Source organism: Ahaetulla prasina, chromosome 6 (genome assembly GCF_028640845.1).
Source record: "Ahaetulla prasina isolate Xishuangbanna chromosome 6, ASM2864084v1, whole genome shotgun sequence".
Classification (NCBI taxonomy): Eukaryota; Metazoa; Chordata; class Lepidosauria; order Squamata; family Colubridae; genus Ahaetulla; species Ahaetulla prasina.
The window spans coordinates 19,241,208-19,268,489 of NC_080544.1; the positions used below are offsets into that span (position 1 = coordinate 19,241,208).

Here is a 27,282-nt window from a genome sequence, read left to right on the forward strand (position 1 = left end):
TTGAAGTCAATAGAGTCATTGAACTATACGTACCTCAAACCACTAAAAAATCAGAAAAAACAAATTACCCATATCAATAAAAAAGTTCCAATCCAAAAAAAAAATCCCTCTGGCAAAAAAACAAAACTGGCTATGTAGCCAACTTCAGAAACCGCTACAAAAATAAATACAACCAAATAAAAATTGAATGCACCAATTATCACATCAAACAAGAAAAAGACCTGTGCACAAAATCCAATCGGGCTTTCTATAATTTTGTGAACAACAAACTTAAAGACTCGAGATCCATCCCACCCCTAAAAGGATCTAATGATAAAGAATATAATGATAAACAGTTAAAGCAAACCTCTCTAACACATTCTTCAGCTCAGTCTTTGTTAACAGCAATGGCTCATACCCAACATTCCCCAGTTGTACTACCAATGATCACAACGACCTAATAAAAATAGATTTCACAAAAGATAATGTTGAAAAGGCTCTTCGCAAACTGAAACCATCTCTATCTATTGGACCTGATGGTCTATGTGCATACTTCTTAAAAAAGATTTCCCCTAAGCATAATCTATAGTTCCCAAACTATGGCCACTAGCCATGGTCATCCCTGTCTTTAAAAAAGGAGACCCCAGTCTAGTTGAAAATTACAGACCAATTTCTTTATGCTGCGTTACCTGCAAAATAATGGAATCAATCATCAACCAATCCATCACCCTCCACCTAGAAACAACCTACTCTCTAATAAACAATTTGGTTTCAGAAAAAATTTATCCTGTAATTTACAACTTCTTCACTGCAAAAACATATGGACTACAAATTTTGATCAGGGCAAAGCAATAGATGCAATTTACATAGACTTCTGTAAAGCTTTTGCCTCAGTGGTACATGACAAACTTCTTCTAAAACAAAAATCCTATGGCATCTCCAGACCCCTCCATAATTGGATAACAGTGTTCCTGTCAAACAGACAACAAATGGTCAAAATAGGCAGTGCCCTATCAAATCCTGCTCCTGTCAATAGCGGTATCCCCCAAGGCAGCATTCTAGGACCAACACTCTTCATATTATACATTAACAACCTCTGTGACCATATTCTAAGTAATTGTGTTCTCTTCGCTGATGATGTTAAATTATTTAACACTACCAACAATATGGCTACCCTTCAAAGACCTTCAAAGACCTTGACTTTGTGTCGGAATGGTCAAAAACTTGGCAACTCCAAATCTCAACCAGCAAATGCTCTGTCTTACACATTGGAAAAAAGAATCAGAACACTAAATACAAGCTCAATGGACATTACCTTGTTGATGACCCTCACCCCATTAAAGACCTTGGAGTTTTCATATCAAATGATCTAAGTGCCAAAGCCCACTGCAACTACATCGCAAAAAAGGCTTTAAGAGTTGTAAACTTAATCTTGCGTAGCTTCTTCTCCAGAAAGATTACACTACTAACCAGAGCATATAAAAGATTTGCTAGACCAATTCTTGAATACAGCTCGCCTGTCTGGAACCCACACCTCATTTCTGACATAAATACAATTGAGCGTATCCAGAAATATTTTACAAGAGGAGTTCTCCACTCCTCTGATTACAACAAAATACCTTATGCCACCAGACTTGAAATCCTGGGTTTAGAAAATTTAGAACTCCTTCGACATGACCTGAGTTTAACTCATAGTATCATCTGTTACAATGTCCTTCCTGTTGAAGACTACTTCAGCTTCAATCGCAACAATACACAAGCACACAATAGATTTAAGCTTAATGTGAACCATTCCAATCTTGATTGCAGAAAATATGACTTCAGGAACAGAGTTGTTAATGGCTGGAATGCACTACCTGTTTCTGTAGTCTCTTCCAAAAAACCCCAAAGCTTTAACCAAAGACTATCTACTATTGACCTCACCCCATTCCTAAGAGGTCTATAAGGGGCGTGCATAAGAGCACCAGCGTGCCTACCATTCCTATCCTAATGTTCCCTTTGATTGTATCCAATTCGTATAGTTATTTCATGCTTATGCTTATATATATATGCTTATATATCATATAGTTATTTCATGCTTATGCTTATATATACTGTTGTGACAAATAAATAAATAAATAAATAAAAATAAAAATAAATAAAAGGCTATCAAAAACATTTTTATACAGAGACTGCTGGAGGTGGATCTTTGTAATGATGGCTTCTACCTGGGAAATCACACGCCAGCATTAAGGCAATACTCAAAGAATAAACTCTATAATTTAGAATTCCTGTCACAGCATGTCAGATCAGAATCTTATATCAGCTGAAAAATGTCCTTTCTTGTGAAAGCACATTTCAATTCTGTGCCAAAAGTCCAACTTTTTTATTCCTTTCCTATAGCCTAATATAGCTCTTATTCACTGTTTCTGCATTTTCACAGAATTTTCACGCTCGCCTTTGAATGGAATCCCAATTTCAACAACGATCAAAGAAAATTAATTGTTCATATCTGGCATGTAAGTTAAAAATATGTTTTTTTAAAAAAAAAAGTGTAATAGAGACTTTTTTTAAATTCTGCATAATGTTGTATTAAAATTATCATGCCACCCTTCCCCCCCACGTCTATTCTATACCATAAAATCCCCCTGCAGAGAACAGGTGAGCCTTGCATTTCCTTCCATCTTCAAAGTGTATCCTCTCAAAAGCTTCCTGTCTGGCCGAGACCTTACAGCAGTGATGGCTAACCTTTTTGCCATCATGTGTTAGGGGAGGGGGTGGGGTGGGGGTCATGCACACACATGCCCACACCCATAATTCTATGCACACCGCCCCCGTGGATACATGTGCGACCTCCCCACACTCCTGGCACATAATGGCCCTGTAGGCCTGTTTTTCTCTCTCACCTGGCTCCAGAGCCTTTCTAGGAGTCTGGGGAGGACAAAAATGGCCTTCCCCACCCCCTGGAGGCCCTCCTGAGGCCACAAACGGCTGTTTGCCAACTTCTGGTGGGACCAGAAGGCCCATTTTTTGCTGTCCCCAACCTCCAGAGCTTCTCTAGGAGTCTGGGGAGGGCAAAAACAGCCTCCCCCCCCACACCCCCCCAAGGCCCTCCGGAGGCAGGAAACAGCCGGTTTCCCTACTTCTGGTGGGCCTAGAAGGCCCAAAAATCAGCTGGCCAGCACACGTATGCACGCTGGAGCTGAGCTCGCATGTTCACTGATATGGCTACATGTGACACCTGTGGCACGCATCCCATAGGTTCACCATCACAGCCTTACAGTGTGCAAGTGCCATTGCACAGTAGCAAAAGCCTTTCAGAAAGCAATGCAGGGGGGGGGGTCCATGCATAATGATCCCTGCATCACTGCATTATATTGTATCTAGAATAAAATACATAATCTAGTGGTTTTTGTAGAAAGGGACAGTGCCTCGAATGGTTATGCTCATCTTACTTGCTTTGTGAATCTGTAATGTATACTCAAGAATCACTGCTGCCATCTCCTCCCCTATTAAATGCCAGCAGCTTGGAGAGTGTTGATTGTAAAAGACTTTATACCTTGTTAGATTTGCTACAAAGTTTATTTCCTTAGAGAGAGCACAGAAAGAGACAAACAGAAAATACTGTAGTAGCTGTCATTTGAAGAAGTTATTTATAATCTGCTCAGGCCCAGGCAAAACTCACTTTCTACAATCTGCAGTAGTTTCACTGTGAAATTATATGATCCTGCCCGACATTATGGCTGCTACAACATGCCATGGATGTGTGATCATAATTTGGATGCTTGACAATATGCCTCCCTTTACAATCAACTTCAGAGACACTCTAGTGCCCCCCACATCTTGCCCCATCCCACCCCGCTCGGTCTCCACGGGCCTTGTGTGTGCTTCCCACCCTGCTGTGTCCCACACCCTCCTCCACATCCCTCCAATGCAACTCATTCCTTTACCTTTTCCATACAGCTTTCCTACACAGACCCCATGTGGTGCCATCTGTTGTGGTCCGCCAGCAGCCTGCGGAGCTGGCAGTAGAGTCAGACAGTGAGGAGGCTGGGGAGGACAATGGGTCAGTCCTGGAGTCAGGGGAAGGCCTAGATGAGGGCTCGGATCCAGAGGCAAAGATGGGGCCAGGGCCATCTGGGAGCGAAGCGCAGACTCTGGAGCCTCCAGAGGCAGACAACAGAGAGGCAGAGGAACAGGAGGAATCTGTTCCTAATGCACGCATGTGAAGAGTTGCCAGAAGGCAAGAGCAGCTAAAGCAAAAAGGACGACTCGGGAGTAAGGCTAGGAGATGATTGGTCCCTCCCATAAGGCTTAAAAGAGCAGCAACAGCTCTAGGGTTCTTTGTAGGAAAGCAACGTTACTACAATTGTTTCTTGTCTCCTGTTTCTGAACTTTGTGGGGTTCTTGCGAAGAAAAGCCTTTGGCAGGGTGCCAAAGAAGACAAAGGTTGGTGATAAGGCTGAAGGACTTTTTCTGAAGGACTTTGTTTTGGACTTAATTTGGACTAAGCTGAGAATGAAGTAATTCTCAGCTGTTCTAATAAAATATGTTTGTTTAGGACTGATTGTGTCTGGTAATAGCTACTTGGGCCTGGGTCACACCACCATCCTGGAAGCAGACACTGGTAGGCAGCAGGCACCATTTTGGAAGCAAATTAATTGTGGCCTCTCTGAAGTATTGCCTGTCTCTGGAATGCTACCATGCAGCTCTCTACTTACTTGATGTTCTGAAATCTTGACCTTAACATCTCTCATATCCTCAGTGTTGTATACCAATGGTATTTAATTATATGCCATTGAAAGTATCGACTATTTTCAACTTTCCTTCATATTGTCTATTTATTTGGTGTTTTCTGAACAATTATATACCAAAATTAAGACCAGGTCTTATATTGATTTTTGCTCCAAAAGACGCATTAGGGCTTATTTTCTGGTTAGGTCTTATTTTGTGAAAATACGGTACTAAATGTATCCATCTGGCTGACAATCTTAACTGGGGCTTATTCTAGGGTTGGTCTTATATTACGAGCATCCTGAAAAATCATGCTAGGACTTATCTTCTGGTTGGGTCTTATTTTTGGGGAAATGGGGTATTTGTTTTATAAACCCAATCCTCATGTAAGAAAAAAAAAGTAGTAGAATTCACTACTTTGGTATCTGCTTATTTCCAAATGTATGCAATAACAAAAACCTGGGAAGCAGCTTTAGTCTTCAAAATTGATAACATGCCCCTTGAGTCATCATAAAGTCTATTCTTGCGAGAAAGCAGCAACAACAATAACATGGTCTCTTTCCCCTCATTTTCTCTTGCAAAATTGTTTCGTACAACCCCTACTCAGCCTAAAGATCTACAATAAATTCAAGCAATGGATTCCTACCTGCTTTCAAAGGCCGTTAAACAAATACCTTCAGCTTGTAAATGAAAATCTGGAGGTTAGATTATAAATACGTTATTGGAAATGAAGCAGGCAACGATATATTTGCATGATCTTTACTGGAAGAAGTCAAAGCAATTGTTTTAATAGAACATGATGACCGCATTATAGTTAAATAATGTAAGCCGGATCTTTAACATTCTTTTTTTTTTAAAGTACAAAGAAGATGCACAGAAATGAACGCAGTCCAAAGTATTGGAAAGGGGCTTCTTCATAATTTGATCCCAGTGGAGAGTATTTAAAACTAAGCTAAAACTACCTTAATTTTTGGAGTATAAGACGCACCTACATTTTTTGGTGAGGAAAACAAGAAAAAGAAATCTGCCTCCCAGCAATTTACCTCCTTGCAGCAAACAGCAAACTGCCTGCTTTACTTTCACTTTCATTTTCAGCATAGCTTGATTAATCCAAGAAAAAAATCTGCTCCCAGCAATTTACTTCCTTGCAGCAAGCAGCAGAGGCCGGTGCAGCAACAATAGGCAATGGCAATCCCTGCAGCTTGAAACAGCTGAGGGTTGGGATGCCGATCCAAAGGACAATCAACTTGTGCTAATTAAGCTGTGCTGAAACTGAAATGGGCTTCTTCTTCTTGCTGTTTGCTGCAATGAGGTAAATTGCTGGGAGGCAGAGGCCAAAGGGTGGGGGCCAGTGGGTGGGAGGGGCTACATTCAGTGTATAAGACGCAGCCAAATTTTCACCCCCTTTTAGGTGGGAAAAAGGTGCATTTTATTCTCCAAAAAATATGGTAGTTCTAGGTTTGCTGTTTTGCATGAAGACCAGAAAAAAATATATCTCTGAAAATTACTGCTAGTTATAACCAATTTTTGTTAAAAAAAACCAAAAAAACTTCTGGACAAGGATAGGATTGAATAATCTTGAGAGAAAAAAAAGTAACACTCAATTGGAACAGTTAAAGGTCTCAAGTGACAAAATTATTCATATTTCCAGCACGTATAACGTTCTTCTATTTTTAAATGAAAATCAATCCCAAAATAGAATGACTCTTTAACAAGGATAGTTGTGCGCTAGTCTTTGGACACGATGCCATTACAGTATGCAAGCACTACATGTTGCAGTGAGTGAAGGATGTGGAGCAAACTTTACTATTAGTGCTATGGAAAATATACACTTTTTTTCAAATCTCTGCAAGCAAAAAAAATTCAGAGGAAGTTTTCCATACTGCCAATGAAAACAAGAGAATAAAACATATTTTCCACTTTCAGTTGAATCAAATGATCTTCAAAAGACAGCCGTCCATCCAGGAGAACACCCAAGTTACGCACCCCTTCCATTGGGGCCAGTGACTCGCCCCCAACAGTCATCCACAGCCACTCCGTCTTGGAGGGATTGAGCTTGAGCCTGTATCTCCCCATCCAGACCCGTACGGCCTCCAGACACCGGGACAGCACTTCGACAGCTTCGTTGGGGTGGCTTCGTTGGGGACTTTCTTAAAAGTCTCAAGTGATGAAGCTCCCACAGCTTCCGAAGGCAAGCTGTTCCATTGGTTGATTGTTCTCACTATCAGGAAATGTCTCCTTATTTCCCAGTTAAATTTATCCTTGTTCAGTTTCCATCTATTATTCCTTGTCTGGCCTACAGGTGCTTTAGAAAATAGCTTAACCCCTTCCTCTCTATGGCAGCCCCTCAAATATTGGAAGACTGCTATCGTGTCTCCCCTGTTCCTTCTCTTCTCTTCACTAGACTAGCCATGCCCAGTTCCTGTAACCGTTCTTCATATGTTTTAGTCTCCAGTCCTGGTTGCTCTTTTCTGCACTTTTTCTAGAGTCTCAACATCTTTTTTATAGTGTGGTGACCAAAACTGGATGCAGTACTCTAGGTGTGGTCTTGTTGTTGTTAGTTGCGAAGTCGTGTCCGACCCATTGTGACCCCATGGACAAGGACCCCATGGACAAGATGTGGTCTTACTAGAGTTTTTATAGAGTAGTATTAGTACCTCACTTTATCTTGATTGTATCCCTTTGTCAATGCAATTTAGGATTGCATTGGCTCTTGACCTGTGACACTAAGACCTATCCTGTCTTACCTCAATAATCACAGAAGAGATGGTATGGTTGGCAGATATTGTAGCTGAAAGGTAACTGGATGTGAGTTCCAGATTGCTGATAATTCTTCCTGATGTAAAGAGAGATCTTGAACTCACCCTCATGTATTCTGAACAGCTGGGTATTTTTGTCAGTTGACCCCAGGGACTGAGGTTTTTTGCAAATGCTTCTGTTCAACTGGGAATTGCAGGTTCCATCCTGCCTTGACCCATTAATGTAGCTTTTGCTAAGAACTCAAAGTTCAACTTAGCCCAGGGGTGGTCAAACTTGATTTCATTGAGGGTCGGATCAGGGTTGTGTTTGACCTTCGGGGGGCTGGGATGGGCGTGGCCAGGATGGGCATGGCATGGCCAGCTCAACGTCACTCATGTCGGGGGCACCGGTGGTGGCCCAAGCACTCTGCCAGTGAAAACTGACTCCTGAGCTCCGTTTTCGGCTGCAACAGCCTCCTGCAACCCTCTGTCAGTAAAAACAGAGCTCAGGTGGGCTGCACATGGCCATCCCAAGCTCCATTTTCGCTGGCAGAGGCACTGCAGGCCGGCTCTTTGCTATTTTCTGGTTGGCCCCGCGGGCCAAATCTAAGCATGTCACGGGCCAGATCTGGACCCTGGGCCTTGAGTTTGACACCCCTGACCTAGCCTCACTTTTTAAATCACCCTGAGTTTGATTTCCCTTTTTATTATCTCTTTTTAAGATTGAAACGCTTTCAATCTTGCAAAAAAAATTATTTGCTGGGTGAGCCCCTTTTTAATCTATTTACAAAGAAAGAGAAAGTATGTGTTTCCAGTTTTGTAATTTTTATTTTTATTTTTATTTTTGTAATATGCAGCAAAAGAATGATTACATGTTGTCTTTGGAAAGTTTTTTTAAATGTGAAGAATTTGGATGAAATTGATTTGAAGAAAGATGTGGAAGTTAACTAAAAATATCCACTACTGTGAAAAAAGAATTTCTGTGTTTCTAAGTTGCTGATAAGAAGGCTTTGAAGCTTAACTACTAGAAAGCACCAGATGGCCAAGTTACAGAAAATTTACCATCTGTAGACTGAAGAATGGTGTGAAGTAGTTAACTCTATATTGCAACCAAAAAGAACTGAATAGATCAAGCCTCTTTGAATAAAATTGAAAATGTTATTATTGAGGATCCTAAATTTATAATCTACAAGTAATAGATGGAAATATTGGCTTTAAACATGAATCTGGAAGACTATTTAAACAACAACAACAACAACAGAGATATACTAATAAGATATCACAAGAATGATGTGTATTATTTATTTAAATTGAAATATAAGAGATTAACTGAGAAGGCTAGATTGAATCTATCAATGAACTTTGATAAAAATGAAATGAACTTTGAGAGAAGAAACAAAGATAAAGAAACCAGAACACTATATATGGGATTTAAATATTGCTGGTAGAATGAAAAAAATGTAAAAATTGGTTTATTTGATTATAGTTAAATAATAGGTTATCACTTATATCATTTAATGAAATTTTGACTGATTGTAAATGATTAGTTTTCAGTATCTATGCTGTTACTATTGGTAAATATAGTAGCGGGTTATTATAATAACAGGGCACTGGCTTTGTTGATGTTTAATGCCTATTCTGAGTGGATAATTTTTGCTTTGGAAATGTTTAATTGAGTGCAATGGATTGGTTTTGTACCTTTGATATACAAATAAGAAATAATTATTATTTCTGGTAATGTTTAAAAATTTTTAACTTTGCAATGTTCAATTATAATTGAGATTGGATTTTTATTATTATAGAAAGTCATTGGGGGATTAGGTTTTAAACAGAAGTAGGGATATATATTTGTTAATTAATTTTGATAACTTTTACTGAATCTTTCTTGACTAATAAGCTGAGCGGAGGATTTAGAAATGAGTTTATAGAAAAATGAGGTAAAATATGGAATGAAGGTATATCTGGTTGTACTTTAAGAAACAGTGCTAAATTGTTGAATATACTTACTGGGGAAGTTTCTTTTTGTTATGGTTAGTCTACTAATGTAATTATAATATATATAGTATAGTAAATGTAAATGTAAATGTAAATGTAAAATAAAAAATAGACTAGATACCATGCACAAACAACCAGATTCACATTTGAAGATTTCAGTTACAGTAACTATTTATTGCTCATGCCTAAACACAGGAATTTTCTCAGACTGATCATTTGCACCTGGGTTATACTAGATAAGGTTAGGGGTGTGTGTGTGTGTGTGTGAGAGAGAGAGAGAGAGAGAAAGAGAGAGAGAGAGAGAGAGACTTTACCTTTTTGTGCTCAGTAGGAATTCCAGACTAATTCCCCATTTGACTTCTCCCTCTGGCTTAGCCATTCTCTCTCCAACAGAGGAGCTATATAAGATAAAGGTAAAAGTTCCCCTTGTACATGTGCTAGTCGTTCCTGACTCTAGGGAGCAGTGGTCATCTCCGTTTCAAAGCCGAAGAGCCAGAGCTGTCCGAAGATGTCTCCCTGGTCATGTGGCCGGCATGACTAAATGTTGAAGGCGCACGGAACGCTGTTACTTTCCCACCAAAGGTGGTCCCTATTTTTCTACTTGCATTTTCTACGTGCTTTCAAACTGCTAGGTTGGCAGAAGCTGGGACAAGTAACAGGAGCTCATGCTGTTATGCTGCACTAGGGATTTGAACCGCTGAACTGCCGACCTTCCGATCAACAAGCTCAGCATCTTAGCCACTGCGCCACTATATAGCCCTGAGGAGCTATATAGCAGTCTTCAAAATTTAAAGAGTTGTCATACAGAAAATAGAATTATTGTGCCAGAAGCAGCACTATTTTACCAATGGGTTAAAACTACAGAGTCAGCTATCCAACAGGAAGGACTGTGTGAGCTATTACCCATGTAAGGCTATCAAAAGAACTCCAAATAAAGGCTGAATGGTCCTCTGTGATTAGATCTCACACTGAGTGGTAGATTGGACAAGATGACATCTAAGATACATTTCTAACTCGATTGTTCAGTGATTCCATGACTCCAAAACAAACAGAATCCTACAACAGAACTAAAGAGGTAAAAGCAAATGGCAATTCCTTCGGATTAGAACTTGCATTACAGATTACTTGCATTAGGAATCTGCTGGAAATGATGTAGAATCATATCCCATTTACAGTTCTTTCAGGTTTTATTTAACTTTCTCAGTTTTGTAGAAAGAGTTTTCAATTCAAGAACCTCTTTAGAAAATTTTGTACCCGGGACTCTTGGGTTGCCAATCATATCTTTGTTTATATTCCTCTATAGTTTGCATTTTAGATAAACCTTTCCCTATTGTCAGCAGTAAAATTATTTATTATTCTTTTAAAGCCTTTTGCCCTGTTTTTCATTTGCCAAGGCTCTCAAAATAGCTTGGCTAACTAAATCAGAACAATTCCTGCACTCTTTTTTTTTTAAAAAATTTGAATTTATATCCCGCCCTTCTCCGAAGACTCAGGGCGGCTTACACAGTGTTAAGCAATAGTCTTCATCCATTTGTATATTATATACAAAGTCAACTTTTATTGCCCCCAACAATCTGGGTCCTCATTTTACCTACCTTATAAAGGATGGAAGGCTGAGTCAACCTTGGGCCTGGTGGGATTTGAACTTGCAGTAATTGCAAGCAGCTGTGTTAATAACCGAAAGACTTAGACTACTGAGCCACCAGAGGCCCTTCTCTAGCTTATAAACTGTTGTGGTCCACCAGCAGCCTGTGGAGCTGGCAGCGGAGTCGGACAGCGATGAGGCTGAGGAAGAACATGGGCCAGTCCTCGAGGCTGGGGAAGGCTTGGATGAGGGCTCTGCGTCGGAGGCAGAGATCGGACCAGGGCCATCGGGGAGTGATGTGTGGACTCCAGAGCCTCCAGAGGCTGACAGTAGTGAGGCAGAGGAACAGGAGGAGCCTGTTCCTAATGCACGCATGAGAAGAGCTGCCAGAAGGCAAGAGCAGCTAAAGCAAAGAGGACAACTCAGGAGTAGGGCCAAGAGATGATTGGCCCCTCCCATAAGGCTTAAAAGACCAGCAATGGCTCTTGGGCTCTTTGTCGGAAAACAACGTTGATAGACTTTTTTCTTGTCTTGCTACATTTATTTCTTGTCGGCGGCTTCTGCTTCTGAACTTTTCTTTTGAAGAAAAGCCTTTGGCAGTTTGCCTAATTAGACCAAGGTTGGAGATCAGACTGAAGAATTGGGTTATGAAGAATTTGTTTTGAATTAGTTTGGACTATGCTGAGAATGAGTTTAATTCTCAACTGTTCTAATAAAGTCTGTTTGTTTCCAAACTGATTGCATCTACTAATACCTACTTGGGCCTGGGTGACAACATAAACTAAGAAAATAACACAAAAGGGAAACCATGGCAGTACAGAGAGAAAGAAAAAAAAATGAAAAACTGATTCTTAAAACTTGAAGTGTTTACAACAACCAGGAAATATGGAAATAGTCAAGCAGAGTGGTAACTGAATACTATATGTAGGAAGAGAGCCAAATTAATCTGTGGGTTGCCCAAAATCAGGAAGTGCTATAATATTTTTTCAGTCTAACAAATTTTATTAAAAGCATAATAAAGCATAACACAGCCCTCCCTCTGATATATGATCACTAAATGAGAATTGAATGCATCTCATCTCTTAGAAGAGTCAATCAAATCACTTCGCTTCTCTCCCTCTCTCCACTGCAATATGGTTCTTGCCAAAATTTGCTAAGTTTATGGGGTTTATATTTCTATAATGTTTGGATTGATTTTGCAACATTACAGGTGATTCCATGAAAACCATTTCATCATGTTGGACTTACGGTCAACAGCAAAGTCTTTAGCTTATATGCATACAAAACCTTTGCCAGACCAATTCTTGAATACAGCTTACCCACCTGGAATCCACACTATATATCGGACATTAACACAATTGAGCAGGTCCAGAGGTATTTCATGAGAAGAGTACTCCATTCCTCTACTCACAATAGAATCCCTTGTGCCACCAGGCTTGAAATTCTGGGCTTGGACAATCTGGAACTGCACCGCCTGTGGTCCAATCTAAGCATAGCACACAAAGTTGTCTGCTACAAGGTCTTACCTGTCAATGACTTTTTCAGCTTCAACCACAATAATACATGGGCAAATAATTGATACAAACTCAAGGTAAACCACTCCAAACTCGATTGCAGAAAATACGACCAGCAACAGAACTGTCAACGCCTGGAATGCTCTACCCGACTCCATTGTTACAGCCTCAAACCCTCACAGCTTCAACCTCAAACTGTCTACCGTGGACCTCACCCCATTCCTAAGAGGTCTGTAAAGTGGGTATGTACTCTTCTAACTAAGCTAAACCAGCTACAGGTACCGGAACAGACTTGTAAGTGGATCACAAGCTTCCTAACAAATAGGAAGCAGCAGGTGAAGCTAAGCAAGATCACATCAAATACCTGTACAATTAGCAGAGGGGCCCCCCAAAGCTGTGTACTCTCCACACTTCTCTCTCTCTGTATACCAATGACTGCATCTCCAATGATCCATCTGTTAAGTTACTGAAGTTCGCAGATGACACGATAGTGATTGGTCTCATTCGAGACAATGATGAATCCGCATATAGATGAGAAGTCGAATGACTAGCCTTGTGGTGCGACCGAAACAATCTGGAACTGAACACACTCAAAACTGTAGAAATGGTGGTAGACTTTAGGAGAAACCCTTCCATACTTCCACCTCTCACAATACTAGACAACACAGTATCAACAGTAGAAACCTTTAAATTTCTAGGTTCTATCATATCGCAAGATCTAAAATGGACAGCTAACATCAAAAACATCATTAAAAAAGGACAACAAAGAATGTTCTTTCTGCGCCAACTCAGTAAGCTCAAACTGCCCAAGGAGCTGCTGATTCAGTTCTACAGAGGAATTATTGAGTCTGTCATTTGCACCTCTATAACTGTCTGGTTTGGTTCTGCAACCCAACAAGAAAGACACAGACTTCAGAGGATAATTAGAACTGCAGAAAAAATAATTGCTACCAACCTGCCTTCCATTGAGGACCTGTATACTGCACGAATCAAGAAGAGGGCCGTGAAAATATTTACAGATCCCTCATATCCTGGACATAAACTGTTTCAACTCCTACCCTCAAAACAACGCTATAGAGCACTGCACACCAGAACAACTAGACACAAGAACAGTTTTTTCCCGAAGGCCAAATAATTGCTAAACAAATAATTCCCTCAACACTGTCAAACTATTTACTAAATCTGCACTACTATTAATCTTCTCATTGTTCCCATCACCAATCTCTTTCCACTTATGACTGTATGACTGTAACTTTGTTGCTGGTAATCCTTATGATTTATATTGATATATTGACCATCAATTGTGTTGTAAATGTTGTACCTTGATGAAGGTATCTTTTCTTTTATGTACACTGAGAGCATATGCACCAAGACAAATTCCTTGTGTGTCCAATCACACTTGGCCAATAAAAAACTCTATTCTATATAAAAAAAATGCTATGCATAAGCGCATCAGCGTGCCTTCCTTCCCTGTCTTATTGTCCCCATTTATCTGTAGTTACTTCCTTTGTTTAGGTCTATGTTTATACCTATACCTGCTCTCTTGTGCATGTTTGACAAGCAAAATAAATAAAAATAAATAAAAAGAGTAATCTTGCTTCTGGGTCTGTGTGGAGTTGGGTAATACAATTGGATGACACTCACTCTTTAACCCAAGTTGCAAAGTGTGACTCCAATCAGCAGCATATATTTCATTGAAAGAGGCAGCCAGTTAATATCCAATTAATTTCCATGCATCGTATCAAGGTTCAGCCTAGCACATGCTTGAAAGTTAAAGGAGTTTGCTTGATTAGATATTTTCTAAATTGTTGACTGCAAAATAAATCTTGAGTGAGGAAAATATGCCAAGAGAAATGAGCTGAACCATAAAAGTCCACCATGGGGCAAATTAAAAGTATCTGCCAGATCCATTCTATAGTATGCAATTCTTTAAGCCTTTGAATTGTTAAACACATTCATGAAAGCACAATTCAGCAGAATAATACGTTGTAGTAATAGCAGTAGTAAAAAAAGGAACAAAGACTGCAATCAACTTTGGGCAGTTTAAAAAGTAAAAGATTTTCTTTTCCCTTAGTAGTTCTAATTATTTCAGCATTTAGCAGACTATTCCATCAATATCAATATAAAGCAAAATGAAAATACTTTTCCAGAACAATCCTGCAGCTTTAAGCTCATTTGCCTCAAAAAGTCATGCTAAATTCAGTGGGATTTATTTCTGCAAACACACGATTGTGCCCTTTCACGTATTACCTGAGTTCTATCGTGCAAATTTGCCAGTCTTGCAGGAATTGCTCTCAATTAATCAGAAGGAAAGAGTCACAGATGGAGAAATAAAGTAGAGAAATATTTGCCCAAGAAAATGGGCTGGATCCAATTTTAGTTGTTTGTAACAATCGATCAAAGCTTTGTGAATCAAAGTTTTCGAGATAAAAAAGTTAGCTGGTGTTTCTGGTAAAAGTGCCAACAATGTTAATCATGATTCTTGATTAATTCTTGATTATGATTCTTACCATCACTCCTGGATGAAGAGGTGTTCTATTGAAAGTTATGGATAACAATCTACCATATCTTTCTAGTGCAAGTTGGTGGACAGATGTGTTTCAAGTTGGTGGACAGATGTGTTTCAAGGGGCCGTGGTGGCTCAGGCTGTAAGATAGCCTGTTATTAAAACACAGCAGCCTGCAATTACTGCAGGCTCGAATCCCACCAGGCCCAAGGTTGACTCAGCCTTCCATCCTTTATAAGGTAGGTAAAATGAGGACCCAGATTGTTGGGGGGGCAATAAGTTGACTTTGTAAATATACAAATAGAATGAGATTATTGCCTTACACACTGTAAGCCGCCCTAAGTCTTCGGAGAAGGGCGGGATATAAATGTAAAAAAACAAAAAAACCTTCCTAGTCTACAATTAGCCCAAAGTAATCCAGCTGACATCTGCAGTGAAAGGGGGACTAGAACCTAGATCTTGTTCCTCTTGGTCCAACACTTAAACTACTACCCCATATTGGCTGTCATGATTATAAAAGTCTATTAAAATCAATTGAAAATCAGGCTTGTCATATGGTACATCTTTTCTATCCTGCTCTCTGGAGTAAAGAGTTGGTCTCTGACAGAAAGCTACTTGAAGAGACTAGACTAGACTAGACTAGAACAGAACAGAATTTTTTATTGGCCAAGTGTGATTGGACACACAAGGAAATTGTCCTGGTGCATATGCTCTCAGTGTACATAAAAGAAAAGATACATTCGTCAAGAATCATAAGATACAACACTTAATGATAGTCATAGGGAACAAATAATCAATCAGGAAACAATCAATATAAATTGTAAGGATACAAGCAACAAATTTATAGTCATACAGTCATAAGTGGAAGGAGGTGGGTGATGGGAACGATGAGAAGATTAATAGTAGTGCAGACTTAGTAAATAGTTTGACAGTGTTGAGGAAATTATTTGTTTAGCAGAGTGATGGCCTTCGGGAAAAAACTGTTCTTGTGTCTAGTTGTTCTGGTGTGCAGTGCTCTGTAGCGTTGTTTTGAGGGTAGGAGTTGAAACAGTTTATGTCCAGGATGTAAGGGGTCTATAAATATTTTCAGAGCCCTCTTTTTGACTCGTGCAGTATTCAGTATACTAGAAGCATTTGAAATGTGGATTTATAGGTGGCTGTTACATATAAATTGCATTGACAAAATCAGAAATGAGTAGGTGATAAGCCACTTGGGAAAGCCAAGGGAAATCATCAAAACCATAAAAAAGCGAAAATTACAATATTTTGAACACATGATGCGACACCCACAAAAATACAGCATCCTTCACTGAATCCTCCAGGGAAAGATTGAAGGCAAATGAGGTCCAGGCAGAAGAAGAACATTATGGCTTCAAAATCTAAGGGACTAGTTTGGACAAAACTCAACAGCACTTCTTCATGTGGTTGTTGATAAAAATAGAATCACCAACATGCTCGCCAACGTCTGATGACAGATATGGCACAAGAAGAAGATTAAAATCAATTGTTTAAAGTTAGCTATTTTAGTTTTGGTGAACTTACTTTTAACAGAATGAAGTTTGCATCCTACCCAAAAAATTTCCTTCATTCTTCTAGGCAATTTAGATAAAATCATGAGAAACTGAAGGCGCAAATATTTATCTGTTGCAAATACATATCCTTGGCAGTTTTTTTTCTAAACTCATTGGGGGGAAAATGACAAAGATAACATATAAGCAAAAGGGCATTGCCACATATCAGATTTACGCAAATCCCTAAGTGTGGGTCAATAATTCCAAAGAAAAAGGCAAGAGCTTTTATTCCCAAATTCTTTATCTTGTTTCATCTGAATTCAATTTTCTAGATATTTATCCATGTTTTATTTCCTACTTTGCAATTCCGACACCTTATTAGAAAAGCAATCTGATCAAGGAGGAGAACTAAAACTGAAGGCATATTTGCACTGTCAGTTGCCTCATTAGAAATCCAGAGTACTAACCATTTTTTGAAGGCAAGATAATGATCTCTTCTGCTTACCGCTAGCCCATAAATACAATTTCTACCTATGTTTTCCTGCTCTAATTTCAAAACAGCATTTTCCAGTTTGAGTTGACTCAAAGATGGCTGTTTAATTTGTCTGCTGCACTTAATTTTGATCTAATGTAGTGTTTTTTTTAAACTTTGGCAACTTTAAAATATGTGGATTTCAATCCCCAGAATTTTGAGAGCTAAAGTCCAGACAGTTGCCAAGAATAAAACACGCTGCTTTAGAGAAACCCTGTGCTTTGGTTGGCTCTTGCACACAGTAGCAGGCCCTATCCTGGTCAGAGGATCACCAATATCCACTGTATAATAATTGCTGCAGCTGCATATCTACTGTATGTTAGTTACTGGTATGTCAAAGTAAGACTGTGGTTATAGCATTTGCCTGATATGCAGAAAGTTCAAAACTTTTGAAACAAAACTTTTTTTAAAAAATCCACTTAAGATATCCATTCCCTGCTGGCTTTTATTATTTATTTATTTAAAAGTCCACTAGTTCATCATTGAAACACTGAACTTCCTTCTTATTTATTTTTATTTATTTATTTATTTAATCGAATTTTTATACTGCCCTATCTCCCGAAGGACTCAGGGCGGTTTACAGCCCGATAAAATACAAATATAATACAAAATAAAAACTAATTAAAAAACTTATTTAAATAGGCCAAAATTTAAAATTACAATTAAAATGATAAAACCCCGTTAAAAACTAAATTTAAAATTAAAATTCTAGCCCAGTCCTGCACAAATAATAAAATCCCTCTCTTCTGCGCAAATAATAAAATCCCTCTCTTCTTTCCCGTGGTGGGTTTCAAAATTTTTTACTACCGGTTCTGTGGTGTGGCTTGATGGGTGTGGTTTGGTGGGCGTGGCATGATTTGGTGCGTGTGGCTTGGTGGGCATGGCAGGTGGGCATGGCAGGGGAAGGATACTGAAAAATCTCCACTCCCACCCCACTCCAGGGGAAGGATACTGTAAAAGCGCCATTTCCTCCCCAATCCAAAAGAAGGTTACCGCAAAATCCACATTTTCTCCCAATCAGCTGGGACTCTGGAGGCAGAGAATAGATGGGGGCGGGGCCAGGCAGAATTTTTACTACCGTTTCTCCAAACTACTCAAAATTTCGGCTACCGGTTCTCCAGAACTGGTAAGAACCTGCTGAAACCCACCTCTGTTTTTACAAACAGTTTCAATTTTTCCATGGTATTTAATTGCTTGGCTTAACACATTTAATCCTCTTACCATTTTTTAAAAAGTTTTAACCAGGTAAGTTTGATTCTGTTATAGATGAGATGAGATGGAAGGGACCTTGTAAGACATCTAGTCCAACCCCCTGCCCAAGCAGGAGACCCTACACCATTTCTGACAAATGACAGACCAATTTCTTCTTGAAAGTGTCCAGTGATGAAGCTCCCTCAACTTGCAAAGACAAGCTGTTCCATTGGTCGATTGTTCTCACTGTCAGAAAATTTCTCCTTATTTCTAGGTTGAATCTCTTCTTGATCAGTTTCCATCCATTATTCCTTGTCTGGCCTTCAGGTGCCTTGGAAAATAGCTTGACCTCTCTGTGGCAGCCCCTCAAATATTGGAACACTATCCTGTGATGAGGCTCTGCGCATGCGCAAGATGGCGGCTCGCTAGGTGAACGGAGCCGCCGACGGGATGATCGACGCGGGATGGCATCACCCAGACGGTTAGCCGAGCCGCCTGTACCCCCCGGCCCGCTTTGCCAGCTTCTCGGCAGCCGTGGGAGAGGTCTGCGGGCCTTTTCGGTGACACGGCTGCCGAGAGCGAGGCCGGGTGAGGGAGAGCGGCGAACGGCGGCCATTTCCTGGGCCATGGTGCGGGGCGAGGCCGCAGCCGCGGATCGTAGGCCTGTTAGTCCATCATGGCCTGTGGACTGTGAGTGCTGAGCGCTGCTACTTAGGGTACGTTTTCTCCCCCCAGCCTGGTTATTTCGGGACGAAGGGGGTTATGACTTCTCCGGCTTTTCCACTGCCGGCTTCTCCGTTGCCGGCTTTCCCACTGCCTTCCCTGCAGGGAGGGGCTCTGAGGACGTTTCTACCCCACTTATGCCGTATCTGGGATTTACGGCCTATTACATCTGACCGGCCTTCCTCAGAGGTGCCTGGCCCGGTTTCTGGGAAAGGCCCTGGATCTGAGGAGTGGCCAGGCCTTTGGAATGTGGGGCTTGCCTGGGGCTTGCCTGTGGATCTTTGAACCATCTTAACCATCTTAACGAAGGGAACCATCCTAACGAAGGGAATTGGCGTGGTGATTATGGGAGGTGTCCCGGCCATTTGAGGCCCGTCTCTCCCACTATTATTTGTGCACTGTCATCTGCACTTATCTGGCCTTTTGGGACCTTTGGCCAGGATTGCTCTTTGGAATTATTGTGGAAGAGACTTGGAGACTGATTTGAGATCTAGCGGTGGACATACCCGGGAACAGCTGTAGACAGTGCCGAGGGTGGTAGAAGATCTACCCACCCACCTCGTCTTCCCCCATGGATTTTTGGACTGGGCTATTTTTTCCATCTTTCCATCTTTAGCCTATTTATCATCATTATCAGCCACCATCGGACGATGGGTATCCGTGTGAAGCACTATGGACTAATATTCTGCCATCCTGGACAATGATCATCTCCTGGCGACTGTTTTCCCCTAGCGAAGTAGTATTATTTTCATGATTCGCCTATGTTATTCGGTACAGGAACTCTTGCGCCTGCGAGGTGCCCCCGCCTCGCAGGAATGGCCCGTTTTATTACCAAGGGCCGGCCTCAATGACGGATCTTGGGATCCACAGAGGTGGCATGCGAAGAGGAAGAGCCTTTGGGGGTTTTTAGATAGGGCATTTTTAAGGGGTGGGAGGGTAGGCGGGTGTTGGGGAAACCCGCCGGGTGGGGTATCAGTTCCTCGCATGCTCGTGGCGGTGAGCTAATAGGTCCAAGGTTATGGGGAGTTCAGGTTCCATTGGTGGAGGTGGCGTTATTTGCACGGTTTGGGGAGGGGCAGATTTGGCGGAAGCGGGGCTCGGATCGTGTTAGGGGGGCGCGCGCCCGATATTTGCAGGCGATCGCGCGCCCCGAGCCCCCAGACTTCTCCCGTTCCCCGGACAGCCAAGACCCTCAGAGCCTGGGCCTTCGGCTGATGTTATGTAATGCACGGTCCGTGGCCAATAAGGCCCCTAATTTCGACCTTATTCAGGGGTGCCGCGGACTTTATAGGCATTACGGAAACCTGGTTGGGCGCAGAAGGGCGTGCCCTGGTGCAGATGTGCCCACCAGGTTTCCGTGCATTCATCAGCCGAGAGCCCAGGGTAGGGGTGGGGGGCGGTTGTGATTAGAGAGTCTGGAGCCGAGGGAGACCACTGTACCTCAGATTGTCGGGTGTGAATCCCTCCTTGTGAAGTGGGGCCATAGATGTCAGATGGGCTTGCTGGTCGCGTACCTGGCTCCTTGCTACGTGACAGCTGCCCTGCCCGAGCTCCTGGAGGTGCTTGCTGGGGTGGCAGTTGAAACCCCCAGACTTTTAGTCATGGGGGATTTTAACTTGCCTTCCTCCGGCTCGTCATCGACAGCAGCTCGGGAGTTCATGGCTTCCATGACGGCCTTAGACCTGACGCAAGTAGTTGATGGCCCTACCCACACCGGGGGTGGTACACTCGATTTGATTTTTGTCTCTGGTCAGTGGTTGAGAGATCTGGACTTAAAGGAAATAGTCACCGAACCTTTGTCATGGTCAGATCACTCTCTCCTTCGCCTAGACTTTCTGACCGCCACCCAACACCGCAGGGAGACGGAGCCGATGCGTTGGTTCCGTCCCAGGCGCCTGATGGACCCGGAGAGGTTCCGGACGGAGCTTGGGCCATTCCCTGAGGGTCTGGCTCACGGCACGTCTGAGGAACTTGTTGCGGCCTGGGAACGGGCCGCGGCGGGGGCCTTAGATCGTGTCGTGCCTTTGCGGCCTCTGACCCGGCGCAGGTCCCAACCGGCTCCTGGTTCTCCGAGGAGCTGAGGGGATGAAGCGCGGAGAAGACGCCTAGAGAGTTCCTGGAGGTCTAGCCGTTCAGAGGCTGATCGGACACTAGTGAAGTCCTATACAAGGACTTACCTAGTGGCATTGAGGAAGCGGCGTTGCTCGCCTCCTCCCTCATTGCGTCGGCAGATAACCGCCCAGCCGCCCTGTTCCGGGTGACTCGTTCCTCCTTCACCAGGGGCGGGATGACCCGCTGCAGGGACGTGCTGAGGAGTTTAACGGTTATCTATACGATAAAATCGCTCAGCTTCGGGACGGTTGGACCAAGATTGCGGTGACTCAGGTGAGGCGTCCGAGGTGGTCTTGGTGACATTGTCTGGGATGAGTTTGACCCTGTGGCTCCGAGGACATGGACAGGTTGTTGGGTAGACTGAATGCCACCACGTGTTTACTGGACCCGTGCCCTCCTGGCTGGTGCTGGCCACTCAGGAGGTGACACGAGGCTGGCTCAGGCGATTACGATCGCTTCTTTGGTGGAGGTGTCTTTCCGGCCGCCTTGAAAGAGGCGGTGGTGAGACCCTCCTTAAGAAGCCTTCCTGGACCCGGCTGTTTTAGGTAATTATCGTCAGTCTCCAACCCGCCGCGGCGAAGGTTGTAGAAATATGGTGGCATATCAGTTTCCCTGGACCTGGATGAAACCGTCTATCTAGACCCGTTCCAGTCCGGTTTCCGGCCCGGTTACAGCACAGAGACGGCTTTGGTCGCGTTGGTGGATGATCTCTGGAGGGCCAGGGATAGGGGTTGTTCCTCTGCCCTGGTCCTATTAGACCTCTCAGCGGCTTTCGATACCATCGACCATGGTATCCTGCTGCGCCGGCTGGAGGGATTGGGAGTGGGAGGCACCGTTTATCGGTGGTTCTCCTCCTATCTCTCTGACCGGTCGCAGTCGGTGTTGACAGGGGGGCAGAGGTCGACCCCGAGGCGCCTCACTTGTGGGGTGCCGCAGGGGTCGATCCTCTCGCCCCTTCTGTTTAACATCTACATGAAGCCGCTGGGTGAGATCATCAGTGGTTTTGGTGTGAGGTATCAGCTGTATGCGGATGACACCCAGCTGTACCTTTCCACACCGGACCACCCCAACGAAGCTATCGAAGTGCTGTCCCGGTGTCTGGAGGCTGTACGGGTCTGGATGGGGAGAAACAGGCTCAAGCTCAATCCCTCCAAGACAGAGTGGCTGTGGATGCCGGCATCCCGGTACAGTCAGCTAAATCCGCGGCTGACCATCGGTGGCGAGTCATTGGCCCCGATGGAGGGGGTGCGCAACCTCCTGGATGAACGGCTGTCTTTGGAAGATCATTTGACGGCCGTCTCCAGGAGAGCATTTTACCAGGTTCGCCTGGTGCGCCAGTTGCGCCCCTTTCTGGACCGGGATGCCCTGTGCACAGTCACCCACGCACTCGTGACATCTCGCCTGGATTACTGCAACGCTCTCTACATGGGGCTCCCCTTGAAGGGCATCCGGAGGCTGCAGCTAGTCCAGAATGCGGCTGCGGGTGATAGAGGAGCCCTCGTGGCTCCGTATAACACCCATCCTGCGCAGACTGCTCTGGCTGCCTGTGGCCTTCCGGGTGCGCTTCAAGGTTTTGGTGACCACCTTTAAAGCGCTCCATGGCATAGGGCCGGGTTATCTACGGGACCGCCTGCTGCTACCGAATACCTCTCACCGACCCGTGCGCTCTCACAGAGAGGGACTCCTCAGGGTGCCGTCAGCGAGGCAATGTCGTCTGGCGGCGCCCAGGGGAAGGGCCTTCTCTGTGGGGGCTCCCACCCTCTGGAATGGACTGGCCCCAGGACTTCGTCAGCTTCGGACCTTGGACCTTCCGCGAGCTTAAAACATATCTATTTAACTGCGCAGGACTGAGTTAGATTTTAGTTTGTGGGTTTTATCTTGGGTTTTAATTTTTATATTTTTAATTAAGGCTTTTGAATAAGTTTTTTAATTGTTTTTAGAATTGTATTTATTGTATTTTTTGTTTTTAAATGCCTGTAAACCGCCCTGAGTCCTTTGGGAGATAGGGCGGTATATAAATATAAACAATAATAATAAATGTGTCCCCTGGTTCTTCTCTTCATTAGACTAGCCATGCCCAGTTCCTGCAACTGTTCTTCATATGTTTTAGTCCCCAATCCCGTCATCATCCTTGTTCCTCTTCTGTGTACTTTTTGTAGAGTCTCAACATATTTTTTACACAGTGGTGACCAAAACTGGATGCAGTATTCTAGGTGTGGTCTTACTAAGGCTTTATAGAATGGTATTAGTGCCTCACTTGATCTTGATTGTATCCCTCTGTTAATGCAATTTAGGATTGTGTTGGCTTTTTTGGTTGTGGCTAATGGTTTCTTCTGAACTTTGCTGCTAATGGATATTGTTTGAAGTGTGCCAAAACGTTTACTGTACCATATGGCTAAATAGCTCTTTCAGAATGTATTTACAATTGTGTAAAATTAATAATTACTTTTACTTTAAAATTCAAGTTGAATTGGATCCACTAATTAGCTCCCCCCCCCCCCACTTAAGATACATAAAGTCTCACAAAAGTTACTTGGGCTTGCTACTGATTTTTATTAAAAGACATCCCACAGTATGTTAGATGTTTCAAGGCATGCTGTGCTTCCTCTAGTAGAGGACAGGTGGAAGGAGCCAAGAGCTTCTGCTATTTTTTGTGAGCTCCTTTGGGTACCAGAAGCAATTGCATTCTTGTCTTCAGACTCACTTTCCTTCACACTAATTTCACACCTGGCTAGGTTCTAGAAGGTGGATGATACATCTTAGCTTCCTAAGGAATTATGCCAGCTCTCAAATAATCATTAAAGGGAAGGGGGGGAAAAAAAGGTATTTCAATGAGAAGAGAAGAAATTGAAAGAAGCACACCTGATACTCCAAGAAAGTCATCAATGCTTGTGATGTCATCCACAGCTTCTGTGAGTATACGTATGTGATTCTCCCAGGTGGCTTTATACATTTCCATGTTGTTTTTTACCACCTGGCTTTTGGGTTTGGCCGCAAGAGCTACGGCAGCATTGATAACCTGTGGAAAAATAAACAGGCTAACATGTTGAAAAGATCCTAGGATCAGCCAGAAAAGCACTTGATTATAATAAAAGTACACAATTATGCACATTGATTAAGGGAAAAATATACTGTACATATTGAAACAATTTTAAACCCTCAAAACAGCAGGGGGAGGGGGAGAGTGGAGAATGTATTTTAATTGTCCTGCAAAGTAAAAGTACAATATTATATATAATAACTTTCTCAGCAATTTAAACTTGAGTTATGGATGATGGCAGGACACAGTGAGTCAAGGATCCTGAATCAAACAAGCTGGACACTGGATTGAAGTCAGGGGTGAAATCTACTTATCTTTCCTACCGGTTCGGAAGTGCACGCCTCGCACACGTGTGCCAACCCTCTGCACATGCGCAAACCCTTCTGCGCATGCACAGAGGGTAAAAAACAGGTTGTCGTGTCCCCCTCCCCCTCCGACGACCGGGTCTGGGAAGTCTGTATCAAGCGTGGCCACGAAGCCTCTGCAGCTTTGCCAAATTCCTTTCAGATTTCTCAGGGCAGGCAGGAATCCAAGGTGTGACTTCAGCAAACCAGATGAGACTTTGCTTGACTCAAATTACTTGACTCAAGCTGGTCTTTTATATAGGCCATGGGGTGTGGCTCCATGACTCAGCACTTATGCAGGCCTGCCCCTCCCTTCCTTCTGCTGACGTCGCCTCTCAGATCTCCGGAAGCAAGGATCCTCCCACTTTAGATTGTCTTCTGCTGTTTGAGAAAGGGAGGGGTCGTAAGGAGCAGGCCCGGGCAATTCCAATCCGTGGCTGACTTCCTCTGATGGCTGCGTGTGAGTGAGGTTTGTTTGTTCATTCCTGACATCCCCTTCAGGTATGGGGCCAGGGCTGGGGGCTGAGGCATGCCAGGCCATTCCTCTTCATTATCAGACTCTGAATCTGATAGCAGGCCCGGCAGGAGATGGGAGGGGCCCGGCTGAGGAGAGGAGGGAGGACAAGGCACAACATAGGTCATGTCCTCGTTAAAACCAGGAAGTAATGATGGGTGGTGGGTGTAGCCTCGAGCTGCCATCACTGCTGGTTCTCCAAACCACCAGCCGTCATTGCTACCGGATCGACCGAACCAGTCCGAACCGGGAGCATTTCACCCCTGATTGAAGCCCTTTGGCTTCTTTGGTAGCTTTCTGATAGAAAAAGAAGCTTTCCATCATATTCACAAGGATAGCCAGAACATGACACTCTAACTACCAGCTCAGAAAGGAATCAGGTGACAGAAAGCATCCAACCATAGCCTGGAATGAATTATAATTCTGACCTGGCTCTGCAGGTACCCATCTGCCAGATAGCTTCCTGTTTCTCATTCACTTCCGGATATGGACAAATAGAACCCATTCTTTAAATAATCAGCATTGTAAATAATCTGGTATTGTGAACACTACACTTGAGCAAGGGTGAAATCCAGCAAGTTCTGACAGGTTCTGGAGAACTAGTAGCGGAAATTTGGAGTAGTTCAGAGCAGGGGTACCCAACCTTGGCAACTTTAAGCCTGGAGGACTTCAACTCCCAGAATACTTTGCTTTTCTGGCTGGGGTATTCTTTATTTATTTATTTATTTTTCATATTTTTATACCGCCCTATCTCCCTAGGGACTCAGGGCAGTTAACAACCAGATAAAAATATACATATAAATACAAATAAAAACATCCATTAAAAAACTTATTATAATTGGCCGAATAATTAAAATGATGATAATAAAAATAATAATAAAATCCCCATTAAAACCAATTCGAATTTAAAATCTAGTCCAGTCCTGCGCAAATAAATAGATGTGTCTTAAGCTCGCGGCGAAAGATTCGGAGGTCAGGAAGTTGGCGAAGTCCTGGGGGAAGCTCATTCCAGAGGGTGGGAGCCCCCACAGAGAAGGCCCTTCCCCTGGGTGTCGCCAGCCGGCACTGTCTGGCCGATGGCACCCTGAGGAGTCCCTCTCTGTGAGAGCGCACGGGTCGGTGAGAGGTATCCGGTAGCAGCAGGCGGTCCCGTAAGTATCCCGGCCCTATATTCTGGGAGTTGAAGTCCACCAGACTTAAAGTTGCCAAGATTGGGGACCCTTGGTTCAGAGAACCGGCAAATAGCACCTCTGGCTGGTCCCAGAGTGGGGTGGGAATGGATATTTTGCAGTATCCTTCCCTCAGGAGTGGACAGGGAATGGGGATTTTGCAGTATCCTTCCCCTGGAGTGGGGTGGGAATGGAGATTTTGCAGTATCCTTCCCTGCCATGCCCACCAAGCCATGCCTACCAAGCCACACCACACCCACCAAACCACAGCCATAGAACCGGTAGTAAAAAAAATATGATTTCACCACTGCACTTGAGTATCAGATAGCTCCCTATACTCTTCCTCCCATAGGTAGAGTTTGTAGTAATGTATATTACTTCAAAACCTCTTTCCTTTTCCTTTTTGAATATATGTTTTATTGGTACATTTTTTTCTTTAAAAACATAAAAAAATTCCATGTCTATCTGAACAGCGTGTTCTCTGGGCATAATTAATTTTGAGTAAAAGTACAACAATAACCATAATCATACTGGTAATCTTAATAAATATATCAATATTAATCATAAAATAATAAAACAGTTTATTCCTCTCACAGTATTTTCAATACAATTTTTTTTTTATCTCTTTAAATTCTTTTTAAATTCTAACCTCTGTTTTTGTTAGTTAACTATTGGTAAAATATATCCCATGTTTAAAAGTATTCTATTTCTTCCTTTTTTTTTTTAATCTTAAGTATCAATCTATCCATCTCCGCACATTCTAAACTTTCATCTGTCGGGACCTCTTCATTTTTCCATTGTTGTGCAAACACTATTCTTGCTACTGTTACTACATGCAAAATTAAATATGTGTTCCCTTTATTATACTGTCCTGGTAGTATCTCTTGTCATGACCTTTAACTGGGCAAAATGGTAAACCATTGAGTGATAATTTTTGAACCAATGTATCTCAAATGGGCTAACTTACAGAATGTGTCCAAAATCCAGGACCCACTAGTCTTGAGGAAATGAAATGTGGGGGAGTTCTAGCTATTTCAATGCTACTGGGTGCTATTGCAATCAGATTATCTTCATTTTCAGTGTTACCTGCCAATTTCCATCTAGTTTCACAATCTC

The 27,282-nt window shown here is 42.7% G+C and overlaps 1 protein-coding gene across 1 annotated transcript in view; it reads right to left on the reverse strand.

Annotated features, from left to right (window-relative positions):
• Positions 1-27,282, reverse strand: part of CTNNA3 (catenin alpha 3) — a 1,121,082-nt gene that overhangs the window by 368,694 nt on the left and 725,106 nt on the right. Inside the window, exon 11 of the mRNA XM_058187693.1 lies at positions 23,962-24,118. Coding sequence (XP_058043676.1) covers positions 23,962-24,118 — 157 coding nt within the window. The remainder of the gene's footprint in view (positions 1-23,961; positions 24,119-27,282) is intronic.